We start from the raw sequence: 19,428 nt of genomic DNA on the forward strand, positions 1-19,428 counted from the left end.
GAAACAAGATCTGTGTATACATCTATGATTAGTCTTTCTCTAGAGTAAAAGCCTTCATTATCCATGCAAGCTTAAAGCTAATTGTTCTGCATAAGATATGGGTGTCTTATTCCTACCTACTACTTCGGAAATTCATTTCATGTAGTTGCACATAACAAGCTGTAAAGAAGGTTTTATGAAGCCAATAATGCAGATATAATACTTGAGGAATTCCTTTTGGATTGGATATATTTATTTTTCCAAACATTTTGTTTGAGAGAAAACGAGATTGCTATCTGCTGTTTCCTTATTTTTTTGCAGGAAAGCAAAGGGTTGTTGACTTCCTCTCCCCTCCCTTCCTTCCTTCTTTCTGAAGGTACTGTACTCATCTGAAAAAAAAAAAGAGAACGAAATGATTGTTCCTGTTCTCCTTCTTAAGTCATTTGAAACATTGTCACTGCTAGTTTTCTAAGTTTACTGCAATCTCTGCATGGGGAGGGGTGGGTAGGGAGACAGCGGGAGAGAGAGACAGATATTACAAACATCAGAGCAGGTAGTGTTTAGGGCAAGACTCCTTCCACCTTCAACAACTGGTAAGTTAAGTAAAATGCTTTTATGGTTAACTCTTTAAAAGTTATATATATATATATATCTGTGTTAGTATTAAGAAAAGGCATTAATTAGATACACATTTAACAGATAAAATAATAATAACCATATGCATTAATAAGCAGTCTATTTACGCTAGCGATACCTATAGTATGGTTTTTAGATACTGGTGCTATTAACATATGGTTTAGTCTATGCAGATAGGAAAGTATTTTCCAAAGAGGCTGGTAATATTCATAATATAATCTCCTGTGGATTTTGCGTATATAAGTCCTGCTGCGAGAATCTTGTTACAGGCTTCACTAACTTTATCCCAACAGTTTCAGCAAGATTCACTGGGCCGTTGCTAAAATATAGAGAGGAGCTGTGTCATATGGGGATCAATGTATTTCATTTATCATCTGCCAGTACTGAAGTCTGCTCCAACACACCAACCTGTGCTATACTGAGAGAAGAATTACTGGGGCTGTTTTTGCTCCCTTCAAACTGCATTGTGTTTAGGACTACACATGTTTATCTCTACTTATCTGTGTATATGATCAGTCTAGGAACAATGACATTTCGGAGGTGGTAAGATGGTTCCTGGATCTCACTTGGAAAAAAACAAAACAAAAGTTCATGTTGTGCAGTACATAACAGCACTGAGGCAGAACACCAACATCAGTAATAGGGTGGACTCAATTGTATATCCGTTTGCAACTTTTTAGACATCAATTATGTTTTTCATATTGATCATAAATGTATCAGAATCATTAGAATTTCCATGTGAAATGAGTGACTGAATGCAAGAGTATGTTTCAAATAGTGTGTGAGAAAAATCCCCCCCTGAACACTTTCATATTAGCAGAATGCAGAGGTGGGGCAAGAAATAGGAGAGGTGTCCATTTCTTTGCAAAAGGACAATTTGCTCATCTTATGATTGTTTCTTCAAGCTGCTGCTCTCTGAAGTGCAGGGTCCTCTGAAGTGCAGAATGCCCAGAGCCCAGACAGGGAGGCTACAAACAGTGGGCAGATATTGCAGAGAGCTGTCAGGCAGCTCCAGCTGCCCTGCTCCAAATTCTGTTCCTGCCAGGGTACCTGGGCTGCGCTTCCACCCTGGGACAGCCTCCTGCTCCCAGCCCTCCCTGAAAAAACTAGTGGAAAGGACTTTCTGCCTCCCTCTATCTGGCGTCCTTCTCCAGGTTTTTCCATAAGGAGGAATGATCTACCAGCAATTCAGCCCAGTTTCTGGGTAAGTTGTAGATTTCTTTCGCTTTGGGAGCAGCCAAAGGGGGCTTTGCCAAAGGATATGGAAATAACTTCTTTCTTGAACTCCTTAGCTTAATGCTGCCACTCAGACTAGTTAGGTACGAGTTAATTGTTTATTTGGTTATACTTAAGTCACAAAAAATTTGTTATCTGCTAATAACAAATGTGTGCCAGGTCTTGACATGAAAACCATCTGCCACATCTTCCCCTTGAGATATCTGGGTTTATTTTTATGTGAATATATACTGGTTCAAATTAAAGGCATGATTTGGACAGCTATTTTGACATGTCAAACACCTGGAATCCCAGTTTTTACATCAAGTGAGGAGTCTTCCAAACACACACAGAAAATTACATAAGCTCTATGTTTGTGGCAGTATTTTGTTCAAACTGCAGGTTATTAGTCCGGATTGCAATCACTTTTAAATTTTTGGTCTGGTTGGTTCAAAAGTTAATTTTGCCATGTAAGTAAAAGTAAGCTGCACTCTTTAGGTCCAGGTTTTATTGCTAAAGATGATAAACATTTGTGTTTTCTTGATTTAGATCATATATACAATAAATCCTTTCTCTGAGACATCATTTGAAATACATAAATATGAACAAATTTGTTCAAATCATAGTAGGTGAACAAAAGGAGTACCTACTGTTTTAAAACCCAGTCCCAAATAATAAGCACAGAGAAACCTTTTTAAAGGGAATGCTTAGTAATTTGACAGTAAAAAACAGACTTGAATTTTGAATTTCATTCTTATATTTTACCTATTAGGTTTATTTTCCTCTTAAAAGTACATTTTTGCAATCCTTTGGAGTTTATTTATTTTCAGGTTGCATGATTTATTGCTAGAACCTCTGTCACATGATTTAGTACAACAGTCTAATATCTTTCCTAAGCTGTCAGAAAGGTGATTTTTTGGCTGACATGTTATTCCTACGTCACTGAGATATGTACAGCAGAGAAAGGTAGAGTCTCTGAGTCTGTATTGGGTACAGATTTGCTACTAGTTTATGGCACAAATTAAATATTTGTGTAATGAATTTTCGGTTATTCACCCCAATGTTTGTAAGAGATGGGACTGTTAATGGTTAATAAATCAACTCTTAAAATTATAAGCCAATAATAAAAAGAGACAATTTGTGTTTATTTTGCTTAAAAGTCTTACTGCTTCTACTCATAATAGCCATATTTATGTATGTAACATAAGTAAATGATAAGTCAGTGTATGTATATTTCCTCAGAGAATTATTTCAAGCTATTATTTCGATTTGATGTGTTCTCAATCATAATGAAATAAAATTCAGAAGATTATTGCTTTTGTTTGGAAATAGAAAAATAAACCTATACCAGTAACGGCCGAGAGGCTACAGAAACAATTTGTAGCCTGTGGAAATCCCAAGTTAACAGGTCAGGTTCAAAATGCATAGAAGCTAAGAGATGTCTTTCTGTAAATATCATTGGCTTTTTATATTTAATACCAGCTTCTTTAATGGTGTAAACTATTGAGACTTTTTGGATGCAGAATAGCAGCACTGAGTTACATTCCTAGTAAATTTTGACATGTCTAATGTACATTTTTGGCCAGGAGATAATTTGAAGCTTTGAATCTCAAGGAGGTTTTCTGTTTGTTTGTTTGTTTGTTTTGGTTTTTTGTTGTTTTGTTTTGTTTTTTAAATTGTTTTTCATTCTTAGAAAAAAACACACCAACAAGAGCCTTGTTTTAGGACTATCTGGGTGCCAAGGAGAAAGTGATGGTTTGAAAGACACGATGTGCATCTCACAGAGAAACGTAGTGTCATGTCTTTAAGGCGCTGTTCCTAGTAGTGCCAGAGGCCAGAGAGATACACAGGATTTAGAACATGATAAGCATGAGGCGATGAATCATGGAAGCAACTCAATTCAACCCCCATACACGGAGACAGAAGAGTATGGATTTCAGACAGAATTTATATTGTTTTCAATCTTTGAAATGCAAAGACTCAGTGGTGCAGAAAAGTTTCTGAGTGGACTGCTCCACTCTTCTGGACATGTTAGCAGAATTTCATCATAAGAAACAAAAGCAGTGAAGGCTGCATAAGGTAATGGGGATTTTCTGTGGCTGTGCTGAAAGGACACAAATCAATGGTGTGTAAGGCAACATCTTTTATTAGCTGATAAGAAATGATCCATGGTTTTTGAGCACCAATGCATGTTCTTTGTTACCAATGATCCAATCAAACAGCTCCTCAAACAGACCTTGTAAGTGCTGTGAGACTCCTACAGATTATTGTAAAGTTATTCATTTGCTTGATGGATTAATTTTATAACCCAGCAAATTTTTAAAAATAAACCACCTATTAAAACAAAATAGTTACTTTCTTCTTATGACCAGTAATTTTCCATGATCTAGCTTACGATCTCAGAAGATCACTAAAAAGAAAGGAATGTCATCTTGGAGAAGAAAGAATTATAGAGGCACAAATAATGCAAGCTTTTGAAAAGAAAGAAACAAATCCGGGGAAAAAAAAGAGATGGGCTTATTTTTGCTGAAAATTTGCCATTCTGAAATTGAGACTGCAGCTTTCCATTGCTGTAAAAACGCAGTGCCATTTTATAAATGACATTCAGATTTTTATCCAGTGAAGAGGCCTAAGTTACTCCTCAGCAATTATTTAAAACATGCATTGAGTTGCATGCTGGGTGTGTATTTTTTGTTTGTATCTACCTGACAGGGACCAATCCTTCTTGCTTGACTTCTTAAATAATAACGATCCAGTGAAAAATATTACTTAATGTTTGGTATAGATCCTTCCAGGTGTCAAAACGCTTTTGCTTGTTTCTGTAAAACTTTTTATACTTATTACTGTTCTCTTGATAAGTCAAACACAATATTTTCTTTCTCAACCAACAATTCTTAATGCACTGTAAAAGCTGTAATGTCACTGGTAGTAATTAAGCTAAGTAATCATGTAGTAAAAGAAAATATTTTTGTGCTCTGGATGTTATGAGAAGAAATTATGTGAATAATTGGGTTTTTTTTCTTTTTACTTTCATTTCTAATTTCCTGCTTTTGAAGTTAGAAAAAAACTGTTATTAATTATTTAAATGTAGGATGAAAATACCACCCTATTTTTAATTTCTCTTCCCTCTTCTACCATGAAAGCTAAAACCCTAACAGATTTTCCTTCTACTTTGTGGATATGCAGTAATTAATTTGATTAATTTGAAAGGAAAAGTCTTGAGTAAGAAGTGTATTTCCCAAAAACCTATTTTTCCCTTGTCAATTTTCAAAAAAGTAAATCTGGAAACACCCAGCTTTCACCTTCATACCACTAGAACCACTAGAATTCAGAGAACGCTGAAAAATACAGAGTTGATGATTGGTTTAATTACTAAAAGTGATAGGTTAAAATGAGTCTCCTACACTGATAACATCACATTTTGCTGAAACAGGTAAAACTGATTTAAAATTGAAAGCAAGGCTGTGAGAAGGAGCACACATTTTTAGCTGTTCTTTTTGGATGATGCTGTAGTAGAAGTGATGTTAATGCACAGCAAGACCCACACAGTCCTCTGTCTGTAGGTCTGATGAAGAATAGACATCACCTAATTTCCCTGCATGGAAGAATCTTGGTCTTTCCACAACAGAGGACCAGATGTGGTGATTCTGGGAGAGAACCATGTGGCTTTGCCCCTTCCTGTTCTGACAGCCCCTCTGATAAGGCAAAGGGTGTTGGCTGGGAAGGATAAGATGATTTCTAGTCATTCTTTAAATTTGTTTGCTGCTATTGCTGGTTGTGAAAGAGCCACTTATACTTCAGTCTTCCCTTTTTACGGTTGCAATGTAACTGTTAGACCCTCTTTGCAGTGATGAAAGACTTCCTGTTTCATGGTGGGCTCTGTGCTGGATATGCCACTTAAAACTTTTTAAATTGGAAAGAGTAAGAGGTAGACTTGCTCTTAACAACATGAAATACATGGGATCTAGAACAAATCAAAAGGTATCCCAGATGGATATGTTGGAATGTAGCGAGTATTTCAGGTTTAGTTGTTTCTCTGAGCTGCTTTCTAGAGCATATAGTGTTTCAGCTTTGGTCTTTCAGCTCCAGATAAAAATTATTTGAGAGCATTATTTGAAAAGGCAGCATATGTCCTACTTCCAGTTAGCATAATATTTTTCTACTAGTCTGCTTTTGCTGGAAAGTATTTAGAATACATGTGTAATGAAAACAATACCAGGAGGTGGAAAGGGAAGGAATGACCTGCTTTTAGAGCATTTGTCAGCTTCTAAGAACCAGCAGAAGTTGTTTGAGGCATCTGGTAGGCACAAGCCCACACTGGGTCAGTTCCTTAGTGCGGATTTCTGAAGCTGTGAAGACCATCCTGTATTTGTCCAAAACCATGCCCTGTGATAGGGATTCCAGAAAACTGTAGAAAACCTCCTGGAATAGCCACCTGGTAACAATTTGTTCATAGGTTCACCAGAAATTAAGCCCATCCATTTATAAATGAGAAGGAAAATATTTTTTTCTATAGAACTACTCAGCAAGGAATCACAGCAGTATGAATGCTATATCAAACAGTTTTCCTGCACAATGCTGCACTCACAATATGACGTCATCCAGATTTCTGGAAGAATTTTGTGTCTGTAGGCAACATTTTGTCAGGATGTCACAGAAAGAGTCACATATATCAGAGGAATGGTGCTCACCAACTCCTCTTTCCTCTGCCAGAAAAATGGAAGTACCAGTCTTTAATTTCAAACATATTAATTAATTTTTTCACATCCCACAGAAAATGAATCTCACTTAAACTTCAGACATGGGTAAGGAATGCAGTTGAATGACTATCGCTGGATTCTGCAGAAATCATTAGTGATCAGGACTCAGAGTTTACCCTAATGACTTGCTGCAAGAATTCTGACTAGTTTGTTTCCTGCTAAAAAACAATGAACAGGCTCCCACTGGAAGGCAATGAATCTGGTTAGGAGAGTGAGTTGTGACAGAATTCACTGGGTAATGTTCCCATGCTCCGACCAGAGCTTTACCTGCTATTTCTCCTAAAAGACTGCAATAATTCCTATTAATTTTTACATGTTTTCATATGTGATGTTTGTTTTTTCTGGGGAAAAGGTCCTGGATAGAATGACTCAGGATGGGGTTGTGGAGGTATGGGCAGGGATTGGTACAGACATTTTGATTAATACATAAGGTGATTTCTCACACACAAAGCTTCATTTTATGATGCTAGTCAGCCATTCTTAGTCATGCTGTAGAGTCACAGTGGTTCGATGGATTTTTGGTTTTCCTTTTTCTTGTGATGAAAATCTGAACTGAGTTAGTATCCAGAGCATCACTCATGGTGAAGGAAGGATTAGTACTAGAGTGGTTTGGGAAATGTTCAGAATTTAAGGTTTCAAACTATGCTTATTTTCTTTTTACTTTTTTTTTTTTTTTGGCAAAAAAGAATTGCTTATTTATTTGTGATTCTAGTCTCCGTTTCAGTATCTGCTGGTGATACTTGGCTAAGTCTGAGATGTCTTTCCCACTCAATATGCTACTTTATTGAATTCAGTAAAACTAGCACTTTAAATCTGTTTCAGTTTAAAATAATTAAACTCAAGAATTTTTCCCCATATTGACCAAAGGAATTTGTTTTCTAATTGATGAAAATTGTAGAAGCAAGATAGAATTTGTTTTGAATTTCAGATTTTCTGTAGTTTTGGCAACAAACTAGTGCTTGTTTTTAAAACTTTCTACAGTTAACAGAATCATTAAGAGCAAGACGCAGGATGTGTTTTGGGGATCAGTGAGGGAAAGAATTTCTGTTGTTCAGTCAAGGACAAGATTCAAGTTTGGCAACACAAGTGAAGGGGAAAGGCATAGAGGAAGGTATCTTAAACTACTTCTTGCAGGTACTTCATATCATCCGTCAAGAATGCCATTCTGTGCTGGAACTGAAGAAGTAAACACATTTCTCTTCAAAGTAAATAATTTTTTGAAAAAAGAACGCTCATTGAATGGAATTGTGAGATGTATGTGCAAGCAATAATTTTTCTGGACAATAAATACATATTCAGTGCAGTTTCAAAGCTTTAACAGAAGTTTTATGCTCTGACAGTTTGGAAAGCAGAGCTCCCTAATCACAATGCAGATATATCAAAAGAAGTTCCTTCCAATGGTGCAGCAATTTGCCTTAGGAGTCTTTTAAAATGCTTTCTTATTGATATGATTCCTATTTTTTTCTTGTTGGGTCTCAACAAAATACACACAGCGGTGTCCTAGGAACAGCACTGATATGTCTAATTCCTTTACTGTGTTTTCTGTTGTACTTAGGTTCAGAGGGAAATATCTAAGTCATTACTAAGCCAGCTTAATTACAAGTGAGTAGTAGAGGCTAATAAGGATTAATCAGTCTTTACAGCCAAGCAGCTTTTCCAGCAAGAAATCTGCTCAGTCTTCAGCTGAAATAAAATTTATTCATCTTTCCTAAATGAATAGGAAAGCATTATCTGATGATTACCTTCAATAACTGGACACTGATAAGTGTTTGGTAGCAGATATGTTTTTATAAATCACACACACACACACACACACACACACAAATATATACTCACTTCTGTCACTCTGTGGATGAAATCCTCTTCTTTCAGTTCTTGTATGGTAGAACATGTCTTACTGAAACACATGGTACCTACCACTTTAGCAACCTTCAGTTTCACTATGAGTTTTGAATTGTGTGAAACAAGGAATTGAGCACAAGATAAATACAAAAAAGCAATGGTTCTGCTGAGGACTAATTATACTCTTCCACGTTTTAAAAAACCTAACCTTTACTTAAAACTTAATCTGTTTCGGAAACTTTTTCCAAAATCTCTTCCATACAATCCTCTAATCCCTTGGCCCTTTTCCAATCATGTGTACACATTTTATCTGGTCCTTTCTTTTTTGAGGTACATGTGCCACTCATAAAGTGCCATTAACTGCTGATGAGGGAGCCAGCTGACTGGCTTGAAGAACCAAGCTGAAGGGGGCCCTTAGCTACCCTTTAAGACAACAAAGAGATGGGAGGAGAACAGACCATCTCTCTGGCCTCCATATAGGTGATAAGGACACTGGGATTACAGTAGGAAGGAAAGCTCAGTCTATTTCCTTTTTAAAGGTCATGAGTGCCAGTGAAAGGTTTGCCTTCAAAATAAAAGCTCAAATAGGACAGCATGAGGGTTATGGAAGGGCATGCTTTTTTGATCATTCTAATTTTGGATGTTCTTCATAGCTCTGTTATTTTTCTTAAAATAACAGCCCAAACCCTCTCTGTTCTGTTTATAGTGTTTAATGATTGTGCATTGTAGGTGGAAAGATTGTATCCAAAGTGTTTTTTAAGGACTCCACACTCTGTCAAACATTACTATTTTACTACAAAACCCTTCCTAATATTCATATTATTCATTTGTTCTTTTTGTTCACCCTGTCTCTTTTGATAGCTGTATGGAGAGAAAAACATCCTAAAGCTACATGGACATGATTTGGTGATTTTCCAGAGGAAAAAGTATTTAACACATAGGATTTCCACAATGCCAAAAATGCATCATTTTAATTTGCATTGGCAGATATGGGATAGACAGGAAACAGGGATGGAGCGATAGGACTTCTATAAACAGTGATTAAAGTGACTCCACATACTTTATAAAGGCAGGGACATATCCATGGTTACAGCCTACATCATGAAATCGCCTTACCCACTTAAGAAAAGGAAGAAATTTGTCTAATTGTCATCACCTCACAGCAGTCTAATCCCAAATCTTGTTCTCAGCTACACCCCAGATATTCCATAATTATTTCAGTGTAACACAGATGATGTCAGAGAGAGAATTAAGAAGGCTGCGTAGGATGAGAGTTGTTTAATTGAGTAATTAATTGAGCTGGCCAATCCATCATTAACTCCAATGCCTAGCGAGGGCAGGATCAAATTGCATTTCCACCCCGTCTTCTGGCACCAATTACACTTTGCACGTTTGAAACTCTTCTACTACTACATGTGCTGCAAATATCACCATTATGGCAAACCTGATCTTGTCAGCCCTGAGCTTTGAGCAGGGTCTGAAAACTCAGGATACCCATGCCCAAATACTCTCAGGAACCAAGTCCTGTAAGAATACTTACATGTAACTGAATACACACTGACAACAAAATTTAGGGAAAAATACAACAGCCACAAGACAGCAGACTGATTAATTTCCCTCCCAAGGTGTTTGGACCCACATCTCTAACCTCTTAGGGGAGTGCCCTGCCTAAAGCCTGTGTTGGTGTCTCTGGTCTCCTTCGGCTGGAGCTGGGCCTTTAGGCTAATAAAAGTGCAAGTGCCAAGGGGCAGAGAGCAGAGGGAAGGGAATCAGATGTGATTGTTAGGGGCTGCAGACTGCTACCCTCTGGAGTCTAGACTCCTCCCGGGTGTAACCTCAGGTTACAATCTGTTTGCAGGAAGTTTTTAAACATGCCTGAAGATCAGGCTGGAAAGTTGACATAATATGCCTTCCTGTTTCTTGTATTCTTCCCAAGACCAGTGTCCTGGGCTAGCTACACGGCTGCAATGCCTGGTTTTACATCGCCCTATGCCTCACCAGAAGCTGTTTCCCCTAAGCTAGGCTTAGCCAGTTTTTGCGGAGGAGGCGCGAAAGGCGAGCGGCCGGGCCGGAGCGCGCCGCGCTGAGGGCAGCCGGAGGGGCGGGCCTGCGCTGCGGGCCCGCGGCCAGGCCGCGAGCCGCTGCTCCCGCTGCCCTGCGCTCCAGGGCAGCTTCGAATTCCATGGCAGTACCAGCAAATCAGGCAGACGCAGGTGCTCAGCTGAGGACGTCAAATATCTTGGTCCGTTTACACACTTTAAGACCATATAATTTGCTGTGCCTTGCAGGCTCCCATCCTGTGTGGCTGTGGTTTGGGGTGACTTTGTGTAAACAGGTAATACTTCAGAGTCTGTTGACTTAACATTTATTTCATTATGCAGGTTGCTTCTGTGTTGCTGATCATGCAACATGTGTTTCATTATGCAGGTTGCCTCTGCGTTCTATTTTAGCAAACAGAATAGAGAAATAGAGAGGGAGTGAACAACAGGTGGAATACAGAAATGAGGAGGGAGGAGAAGGACTAAGAAAACTCATGAAGAGGAAGAAAAGAAAAAAAAAAAAAAAAAAGAAAGATAAGAAAAAGAAAAATAAAGCTCCAAACCAGCACTCTAGACTATACTCAAAAATTACTTTGTTAATGACCTGAAATGACTAGAGAGGTCCACAGGTCTAAGTAGTGCTAGAGGCATTGCCTGTAAGCCCCTGGGGTGGATGGTCTGTGGGTGACCCAGACATACTGCTCTATCACCCTCACCCACTCCCTTGTTAGGTGGCAGAAGGGTAGAGAAAATGGTAACAAAGGTGTCTCTAGAAGAAGGACAGAGCACACATAAAAGCAGCAAGAGGGATAGCAAACCATTTTGCTAAACTGACAACTAAGCACTCATACTGGAGAGAAGAAATAAATCTGGAGCTACCTCACTACAGCATCTGTCAACTTATTTTTGTTTTAAATTGAATCAATGCAATCATGGAACACAAATTATGCCATAAAACAGTACCCCAGCTTTGGCAGGCTGTGTGGTGGGACTGCTCCAGACTTTCAGCAGAGGAAATCGGAAGATCTTGTTTCATACTTTCAGTAATTATTAAAGTAAAAAATCTCTGTAAGTTATGAAAAAGTGAATGTGTATAATTTTGATATTGTTTTAAGGCATTTCCTTTATTATAATGAATACCAAAGTAACTAACTATACTTCCTTGAAAGTGCTCATAGTGTCTTGCTCACTGAAAATGAATGCAAACAATGAAATAAATGAATACAAGTTACACACAAATCCACGATGATTTCAAAGACAGTGCAGTCAAATGGGTATGTTCAACTTCTGCATTTCCCAGCTAATATACAAAAAATTATGCAAGTTAAAATATTAAAATTTGGGAGAAGCAAAGACAATGCAGGGAGACTTTCTACTGCACAGTTTCCTGTGAGAAGACCCATTTCTTTGTATTGGTGGCACCTCCCAGACAATATTAATGGAGCTATGCTGGATAGGAAGCCCTTAGACCAGAAGGCATATCTAAAATGACCTAACTTCAAACTAGAAGCTAGGATGATACCAAAATAGCAAATGAAGGAAAAAAAATTAATAAATAAGATGTCCTTGACAGTTCATTTCTTGTTGTATCTGTTTACTGTGTCATGTCAAGCTGTCAGATTTTTAATCAACTAACATCCTTTGATTTTCATTAAGCTTGTCTGCAGTGGCTGCCACCTGCTGACATATGTTCTGAAGACATAAGTATTTTTTTCATTTGTTTGAGGAATAGATGGGTTCCTATTTCAGAACACATAACAAATAATAAGACAAACTATGAGAAGTACTTTCTGATGCCCTTGGAAGTCTTCCCATAGGCCTTAGTGAAATTTGATTATGTCCCATGATGAATGACAGAGGTTATCACTTTTATTTTACAAAGCATTCACTGAGAAAAAAACCCTCACATTTGCTGATGGAAAGAAGAAGTTTTATCCTGAAGCCTACTACCAGCAGATGAAGGTAATTTCCCAGGGAGAAGTGAAAAGAGTAATAATCTTCTTAGTACTATCATACTAATGTAGGAAAAAAAGACCTGATGTGGTCCACTTCTCATTTTCAGTCATTCCAGATCATTTTCATGAACAATAGCTTACTTATTTCTAGTTCTATTAGTGGTGATAATCCAAAAAGGGAAGAGAAATATATATGGCAGTGTCTTTATCTTGATAGCACTCTCCATTTAAGCAGACATATCCCTTGTAAAAGGCATGGGACAAGAAACCTTATCTCCATAGATAATTAAGTTAATGGTCAAATCATGGACTTCATTTGACATCTCACTGCAATGCATGTGAGACTGAGAAAACAAGTGTTTGTAGAAGTGGTATTGAAAAGGATTTGACTAAACTCCATGACTATTATTCCCAGCTCAGATTTGTTTTTCTAAAAACTTCTACTATATTTGTGTCTCCTCATCAACATCTGTACTCATTGATTTTGGATACTTTCCACAAATCCATATTTTTTTTTACAAGGTAGTCAAAATTTCACCAGGTAGTCCAAATTTTTGTCTTCTCCCAGCTCCAAACTATGACAGAAAAAGTGCTCTTTTCAGTTAAAACATAAATAATCTTTTAAGTTAGCTTCAAATATTGTAGCTAGAAAATTGAAGGCTGATTTGTGTGTATTAATACATACTTAGTTCTGCATGCACATATTATGCACAGAGTTTATATACTCACATTGAATTTATTAGCATACACTCCATATGTGTTAATGGAGTCCATTTTTCAAAATGTTCTGCTTGAAATGTGGATATTTATGCCTGGAGAGCAGGGATAGAGACTACACCACGCACTGGCTTCTCTAAAGAATAGGTTGGTAGGTTTGATGCTGATTTTAGAGAAATTCTGATATGGGCATGAACATGTTTTATTACTTTCTGCCTAGAAGGATTCATGCTTTCATTGAAGGAAAATAGCAGGGAAAATTGTAAGGAGGGATCAGATATGTACCACCTGAAAATACTTGGTTACCAGTAATGGGCATTTTCACCTTAGTACAGGTGTTCTTGGCATTTTCCAAGTCTGACAAATAAGTTAAAGCTGTTTAGATTGAGTAGGGAGTGCTTCACTACTGAAATGAAATTACTTCAGAATAAAATAATAAAATAATAATAAAATCCCTCACTCAGATCATGAGCCAGATGCAAGTTTTGCATAAATAGCAGATGAGAGAAAACTGTGTAAATAATTTGCTGCTTAGTTCAACAGCTGTATAACTGAATAGTACATTTAAAACCAAAACATATTTGGAAGAGCAGGCTGAGAGCTCATTAAACCTATTAAGATAATGATAATTATCGCCATAATAACAGTTGACAAGAATCAGTGATTGAAAAAAACCCCAGCTGGTTGTTCAATAAAGCTGAAGCTCACCAACTGCTCAACTTCAGCTAAAGAAATATAATAGTGTTAAATCTGTCGGGAATCCTCACCACATCCAACAGAACGAGCTGTTAGTTTTAATTCTTTGCTTATAGACACCCATATTTCAGGCCTCAAAAGGAGAGCAGAATTGCACTCTTACAGGGCATGGTTTCTACAGTCCTACATGTTCAATTAACCATGGAATTTCTCTTCCAGAGAAGAGAAGTTGTTTGGCCAATTTGGCCCCCTTTTGACCTACTCCACTTTGTGTGTTTCATCTTATTCTGAAAGAGCGAACATAAGGGCAAATGTCCTAATAAAGTAACCCATTAACCTTTGTCATATCTTTCACTCATCTTAGCCTTATTTCTGGCTTTATGATTGTGTTGCCCAGGAGAACAATCAGAACTGTTGTAGTCAGGGTTTAAATTGGAGAAGCTTCATAACCTCACATTTTTATGGCAGGACAAGTTATTTGTCTATAGACAGAAAGTTCTTTTGTCCAGGAAGCAGAATTCTGATTTTACTGAATTCTTAGGAAAATTTGCTGTTGACTCCAGTACTGGATATTAACTGGAAACTGTAACAACGTATTTGCTTGTAGCGTGAATAGCATCATTTACGTACTTTCTCTAATCCTTTGTCTTAGAAATGAGTGGACATGAGAAAATAAATGGTGATTTATATTCTGCATTAACTCTCTTCCTTTTCATGGAAGTTAACAAGAATATTAGCTGCTGCATAGATTTCTATTTCAGAAATTCCTCAACAACTATTTCAACTCACTCTAACTTTTATTTTCTTGTTTTGAAAGGGCAGGAAGAGTTAATTTGTAGTTCTATTCTTCAAAATACTGTATTTCCATTTACATAAAGAAATAAAATTTGAGGATGCTTGCCTCTTCTACAGAAACTGACTTTAGGTCTGGAGACCTCAGTTTAGTGGGCTGTCTTAGGTGTAAGGACCAGTACACGATGGAAATCCCTGTCTCAGTGAGCTTCCAAACCAGCTTTTCAAACCTAGTAACTTGTCTATTATGGATAAAAGCTAGGATTTTCTATGACCATACAATGTTTGGAATCACACTACATAGCACTACATTTTAAATAATAAGTTCTACAGAAAGAAAGAAGTTCAAAGTTCTTATATAGGAAATGCAAAAGGTACCTAGGTGATATTTGAATATAAAAATATGTAAACAAAAATAAATATTAAAATAACGCAAAAAAATTTTAATTCAAACTCCTTGGTGTTGAGCATTAAAATGGCGTCTGCTACTCCAGGGCCAGGTAGAAAAAGAGTTCTGTGGACCTGTACTAAAACTTTAAAGTTCTCTGCTGAAGTTATTTAAAGAACAAAGGACTGTTCCCTAAGTATATTTTGCGTTGGGGTCAAAACTGTTGTCTCTTCTATGGTTTTGTCAGAACTCATGTTTTTGTGGAATTAAGTTCTGGACCTAGTTAAGATCATGCCTCCATTCAAATTAGCAAGGCTTCGTCCCCAGAATGAAAGAAGAAATAATTTATACATTATCATGGTGGTTTCGGGGGTAGAAAAAACAGCAAGGTGATCCATATATAGACTTCTACTTTCTTTTAAAGTACTCTTGTGTTGAATTATACACCATATCTCTGATTGTGCTGGTTGCTGACTAGAAACACTTTCCCTTGTAGGATTGGTCCTGTGATGCTTGTAGCTGTAGCCAGTGGAATGAGCCCATATGCTCAGTGAAAGCAGTCAAAGATTAGTAGTGCAAGGAAAATGTTTCTTTCTAGTAATTTCAAGGGGCTCTACAGCTCTATGTTCCAGAAAGAGTGAAACTTCATACAAAACTGTGTATGTGGAAGAGGGGATTAACTGGCAGCCAAGAAACAAGAAAGCAATTAGAAACAACTCACTGTCATTTCTGTGTACTTTTGGCAGCATTTCAATAATCCAACAAAAGCAGTAAATAACATAGCTGGGTCCTCAATTACTATGCACTATCTAAAGAATTTTGTACCTTTATTGCTGGGGAAAAATGAGACAAAGTTGGAAGATGTTTGAAGCACATACTTTATAGGGAAAGTTTTGATCTATAAGTGTTGTGTTCAAATTGTGCGAGTTTACTCTGCTAAAAAGGATTTTTAAAAGCCTTTTTTTTCTTTTGGAGAGAAGTTGAGGATTTTTCAATATTTGGGGGATTCCTTACCCCTTTCCCCTTCTTAATAAGCCAAACCTTTACACCCAAAGGGTTTTCAAGATCTAACTGTTCCTTATTTTGACTAGGGAGTTAGGGTGACAAGGAAACATTAGGATAAAAAGCCAGTAGAAATTCTATCTGATGAAACATGCGTACATATATTACATATATATGTATGCACACACGCAAACATCATAATCTGCAGTTTTGGGTACCACGTTATATGAAAGACATAAATGAAGATGGTGAAGGGCCTTGAGGGGATGCCATATGAAGAGCAGTTGAGGTCATTTGTCTTTTTCAGCCTGGAGAAAAGACTGAGGGAAGACCTCATTGCAGTCTACAACTTCCTCATGAGGGGAAGAGGCAGGGCAGGTAACAATCCCTTCACTCTGGTGACCAGTGAGAGGAATTGAGGAAATAGCCTGATGCAGAGTCAGGGGACATTTGGTTTGAATATCAAGAGTAGATGTTTCATACAGATGGTGGTTCAGCCCTGGAAGAGGCTCCCAAGGGAAATGGTCACAGCACCAAACCTGATAGGGAGTTCAAGAAGCATTTGGACTACTCAGGTGTATGGAGTAATGCTTGAGGGTGTCCTGTGCAGGGCTGGGAGTTGGACTTTGATGATCCTTGTGGGTCCCTTGCAAATCAGGATATTCCATGATTACTTGAATTGATATTGTGTATATATATGTGCACTATTTCCAGTCAGTGCACTAACAACTGAAAGTAATATTGTGGTATAATTATGAGTTACTTGTCCAAGTTGTAAGCAATTATTTTATCTTTTCCCTCTATCTAGTGTGGGTGTTGAGTTGTAAGTTTAGATATCCTTCAATTTTTCCTTTAGTTAGTCCTCCTTCTTTGTGAGTTTTTTGATCCTTTTTTCTAAACTTTCCGTCTTAGAGTTTTGTCACTGAGCCTTTAGTTTCACACTTTTATCTCAAATATAATTACTGAGTCTACAGTCTTAGAAGGAAACAGTCTGTTTGCCGAAAGGTTTTTAAGATGCCTTCTCTTGCCCATGGCTTAACTAGGTCACAGAGATGTGCTTTCATCTATCTTTGGAAGAAGGCTTATCCAGCATGGAGCTTCCTGAAATAGAAATAGGAGTGTATTTAGTGCTCCACTCACCTTCATGCTCTCCACCCAGCATTTCCAAGAATGATGTTATAAATAGAATCAGCATGTCACAGATGATAGAGGGAAAATGTGTCTAGTTTTCCAACCTAACCTTTGCCTGGTTGGTTAGATACTTGCACGCAAACACACACATTCATGTAAGCGCATCCCTCAGGAGGCCTGCAGAGAAAACTGGTGAGGCCAAAGCCTAGCTTGAACTTAATCCAGCTACTCCCACAAAAAATAGTCCAAAATGTTTCCATATATACATGCACATAAAATAGAGGGCCAAGGAGAGTTTTCATTCTTTCGTGGATGTGGGGTGAAACTTAGTGTCGAATGATGAAGAAAAGGCTGTGGTACTTTGTGCCTTCTTTGCTTCAATCTTACATAGGCAGACCAGTTGTTCTCAGGATGCTCAAGCATCTGAGCTGGAAAACAGAGACAAGGAACCAAATAAATGAATCCACCATACTCCAAGGGGAAATAGTCAGCAACCTGCCACAACAATTAGACCTGCAAAAGTCTGTGGGACTGATGGGATCCATCCAAGGGTACCAAGGGAGCTGGTGAAAGTGCTCACTGAGCTACTTTCCATAATTTACTAGCACTACTGGATGTCTGAGGAGGCCCCAGTTAACTGGAGGTGGGAAAATATGGCTCCCACCTACAAGAAGGGTTGGAAGGAGGGTTGTGGGTCAGCTCATCCTGAGTGCCATCACACAGACTGTATAGAACAGTTCAGCAGGGGATCAGGCTCAGCCAGCATGGGTTTGTGGAAGGCAAGTTCTACTCCCCCAACAGGAACTTGTTTTATGACTCACTTAGTGGAAGAGGGAAAAGCTATGTATTCTGTCCTCCTGGACTTTAGCAAAGCTTCTCGCACCATTTTCCCACAGCATTCTCCTGGAGAAACAGACAGCTCATGGCTTCATGAGTGCACTGTTTCCTATATAAAAAAATGCCAGGATGCCCTGGTCTGGAGAGTGGTAGTGAATAGTTACATCCAGTTGGCTGATGACACCAGTGATGTTGCCCAGGGGTCAGCACTGGGCCCAGCCCTCTTTAATATCTTTATTGATGAATGTGGGGTTCAAGCATACCCTTGCTAAGTTTGTGGATTACCCCAATCTGGGTGGGAGTGCTGACCTGCTGGAGGGCAGGAAGGCTCTGCAGAGGGATCTGGACAGGCTGGATCATGGGCCGAGCCCAGTGGTGTGAGGCTCAACAAGGCCCAGTGCTGGGCCCCGCCCTTGGGTCACAGCAACCCCAGGCAGTGCCACAGGCTGGGGCAGAGTGGCTGCAAAGCTGCCACAGGAAAAGGCCCTGGGGGTGCTGGTGACAGCAGCTGAGCGTGAGCCAGCAGTGCCCAGGGGGCCAAGAAGGGCAATGGCATCCTGGCCTGTGCCAGCAGTGGTGTGGCCAGCAGGAGCAGGGCAGGGATTGTTCCCTGTACTCAGCACTGGTGAGGCCACACCTTGAGTGCTGCGTCCAGTTTTGGGCCCCTCACTCCAAGAAAGACATTGAGGTGCTGGAGCATGTCCAGAGAAGGCCAATGGTGCTTGTGAAGGGTCTGTTTCACAAGTCCTGTAATGAGTGACTGAGGGAGCTGGGGCTGTTTCGCCTGGAGAAAAGGAGCTTCAGGGTAACATTATCCCTCTCTACAACTGCCTGAAAGAGGTTATAACCAGGTGGGTATTTGTCTCTTTTCCCAGGTAACAAGTGATAGGACAAGAGGAAATGGCCTCAAGTTGTTCCAGGGAAAGAACCTCTTCACAGAAAAAGTGGTCAAGATCTGAAACAGGTTGCCCACAGAAGTGATGGAGTCACCATCCTTGGAGGTATTTAAAAGACTTGTGGTGCTTAGGGACATGTTTTTGTGGTGGATATGGCAATTAATGTCTGGACTTGATGATCTTAAAGGTCTTTTCTAATGAAAGTTTTCTGATTCTCTGACACTAGAGGGACGAGGGAAAAAATAGTAGCCTTATTTAAGATTAACCAAAATTTATAACCAATGTTTTAGATGAACCACAAATTCAGATGAAGTTCCCCGTATGATCAGTGGAACATAAAATTTTGCCAGGAATAAGTTATTAATCTGCCTCATCACATTCTATCATCAGATATGCTCAGAGCATTTTTAGATGTCAGTTAATCTGCAGTCCCCAGGGTTTTGTTGACATCAGTTCTATATTTAGTTTTATAGTGGTGATTTTGCCCACCTGTTTACAAACAAACAAACAAACAAAAAACCATCTTAGATAAAACCTATTAAA

General features: G+C 38.6%; 1 protein-coding gene across 3 annotated transcripts in view; it reads left to right on the forward strand.

The window, feature by feature from the left end:
• Positions 1-460: 460 nt before the first annotated feature.
• ZNF366 (zinc finger protein 366) overlaps positions 461-19,428 on the forward strand; it is a 36,392-nt gene continuing 17,424 nt past the window's right edge. Inside the window, exons 1-3 of one of the 3 annotated variants that reach the window (XM_063181328.1) lie at positions 461-572; positions 1,661-1,819; positions 18,865-18,990. In XM_063181328.1, the coding sequence (XP_063037398.1) occupies positions 18,970-18,990 (21 nt within the window). In that variant the 5' untranslated portion in view covers positions 461-572; positions 1,661-1,819; positions 18,865-18,969. Of the gene's footprint in view, positions 573-1,660; positions 1,820-12,378; positions 12,434-18,864; positions 18,991-19,428 lie in introns of those variants that run through there. The other 2 variants (XM_063181329.1, XM_063181330.1) reach the window with 2 other exon arrangements.

The sequence above is a fragment of the Melospiza melodia genome, chromosome Z, assembly GCF_035770615.1.
Source record: "Melospiza melodia melodia isolate bMelMel2 chromosome Z, bMelMel2.pri, whole genome shotgun sequence".
NCBI lineage: Eukaryota > Metazoa > Chordata > Aves > Passeriformes > Passerellidae > Melospiza > Melospiza melodia.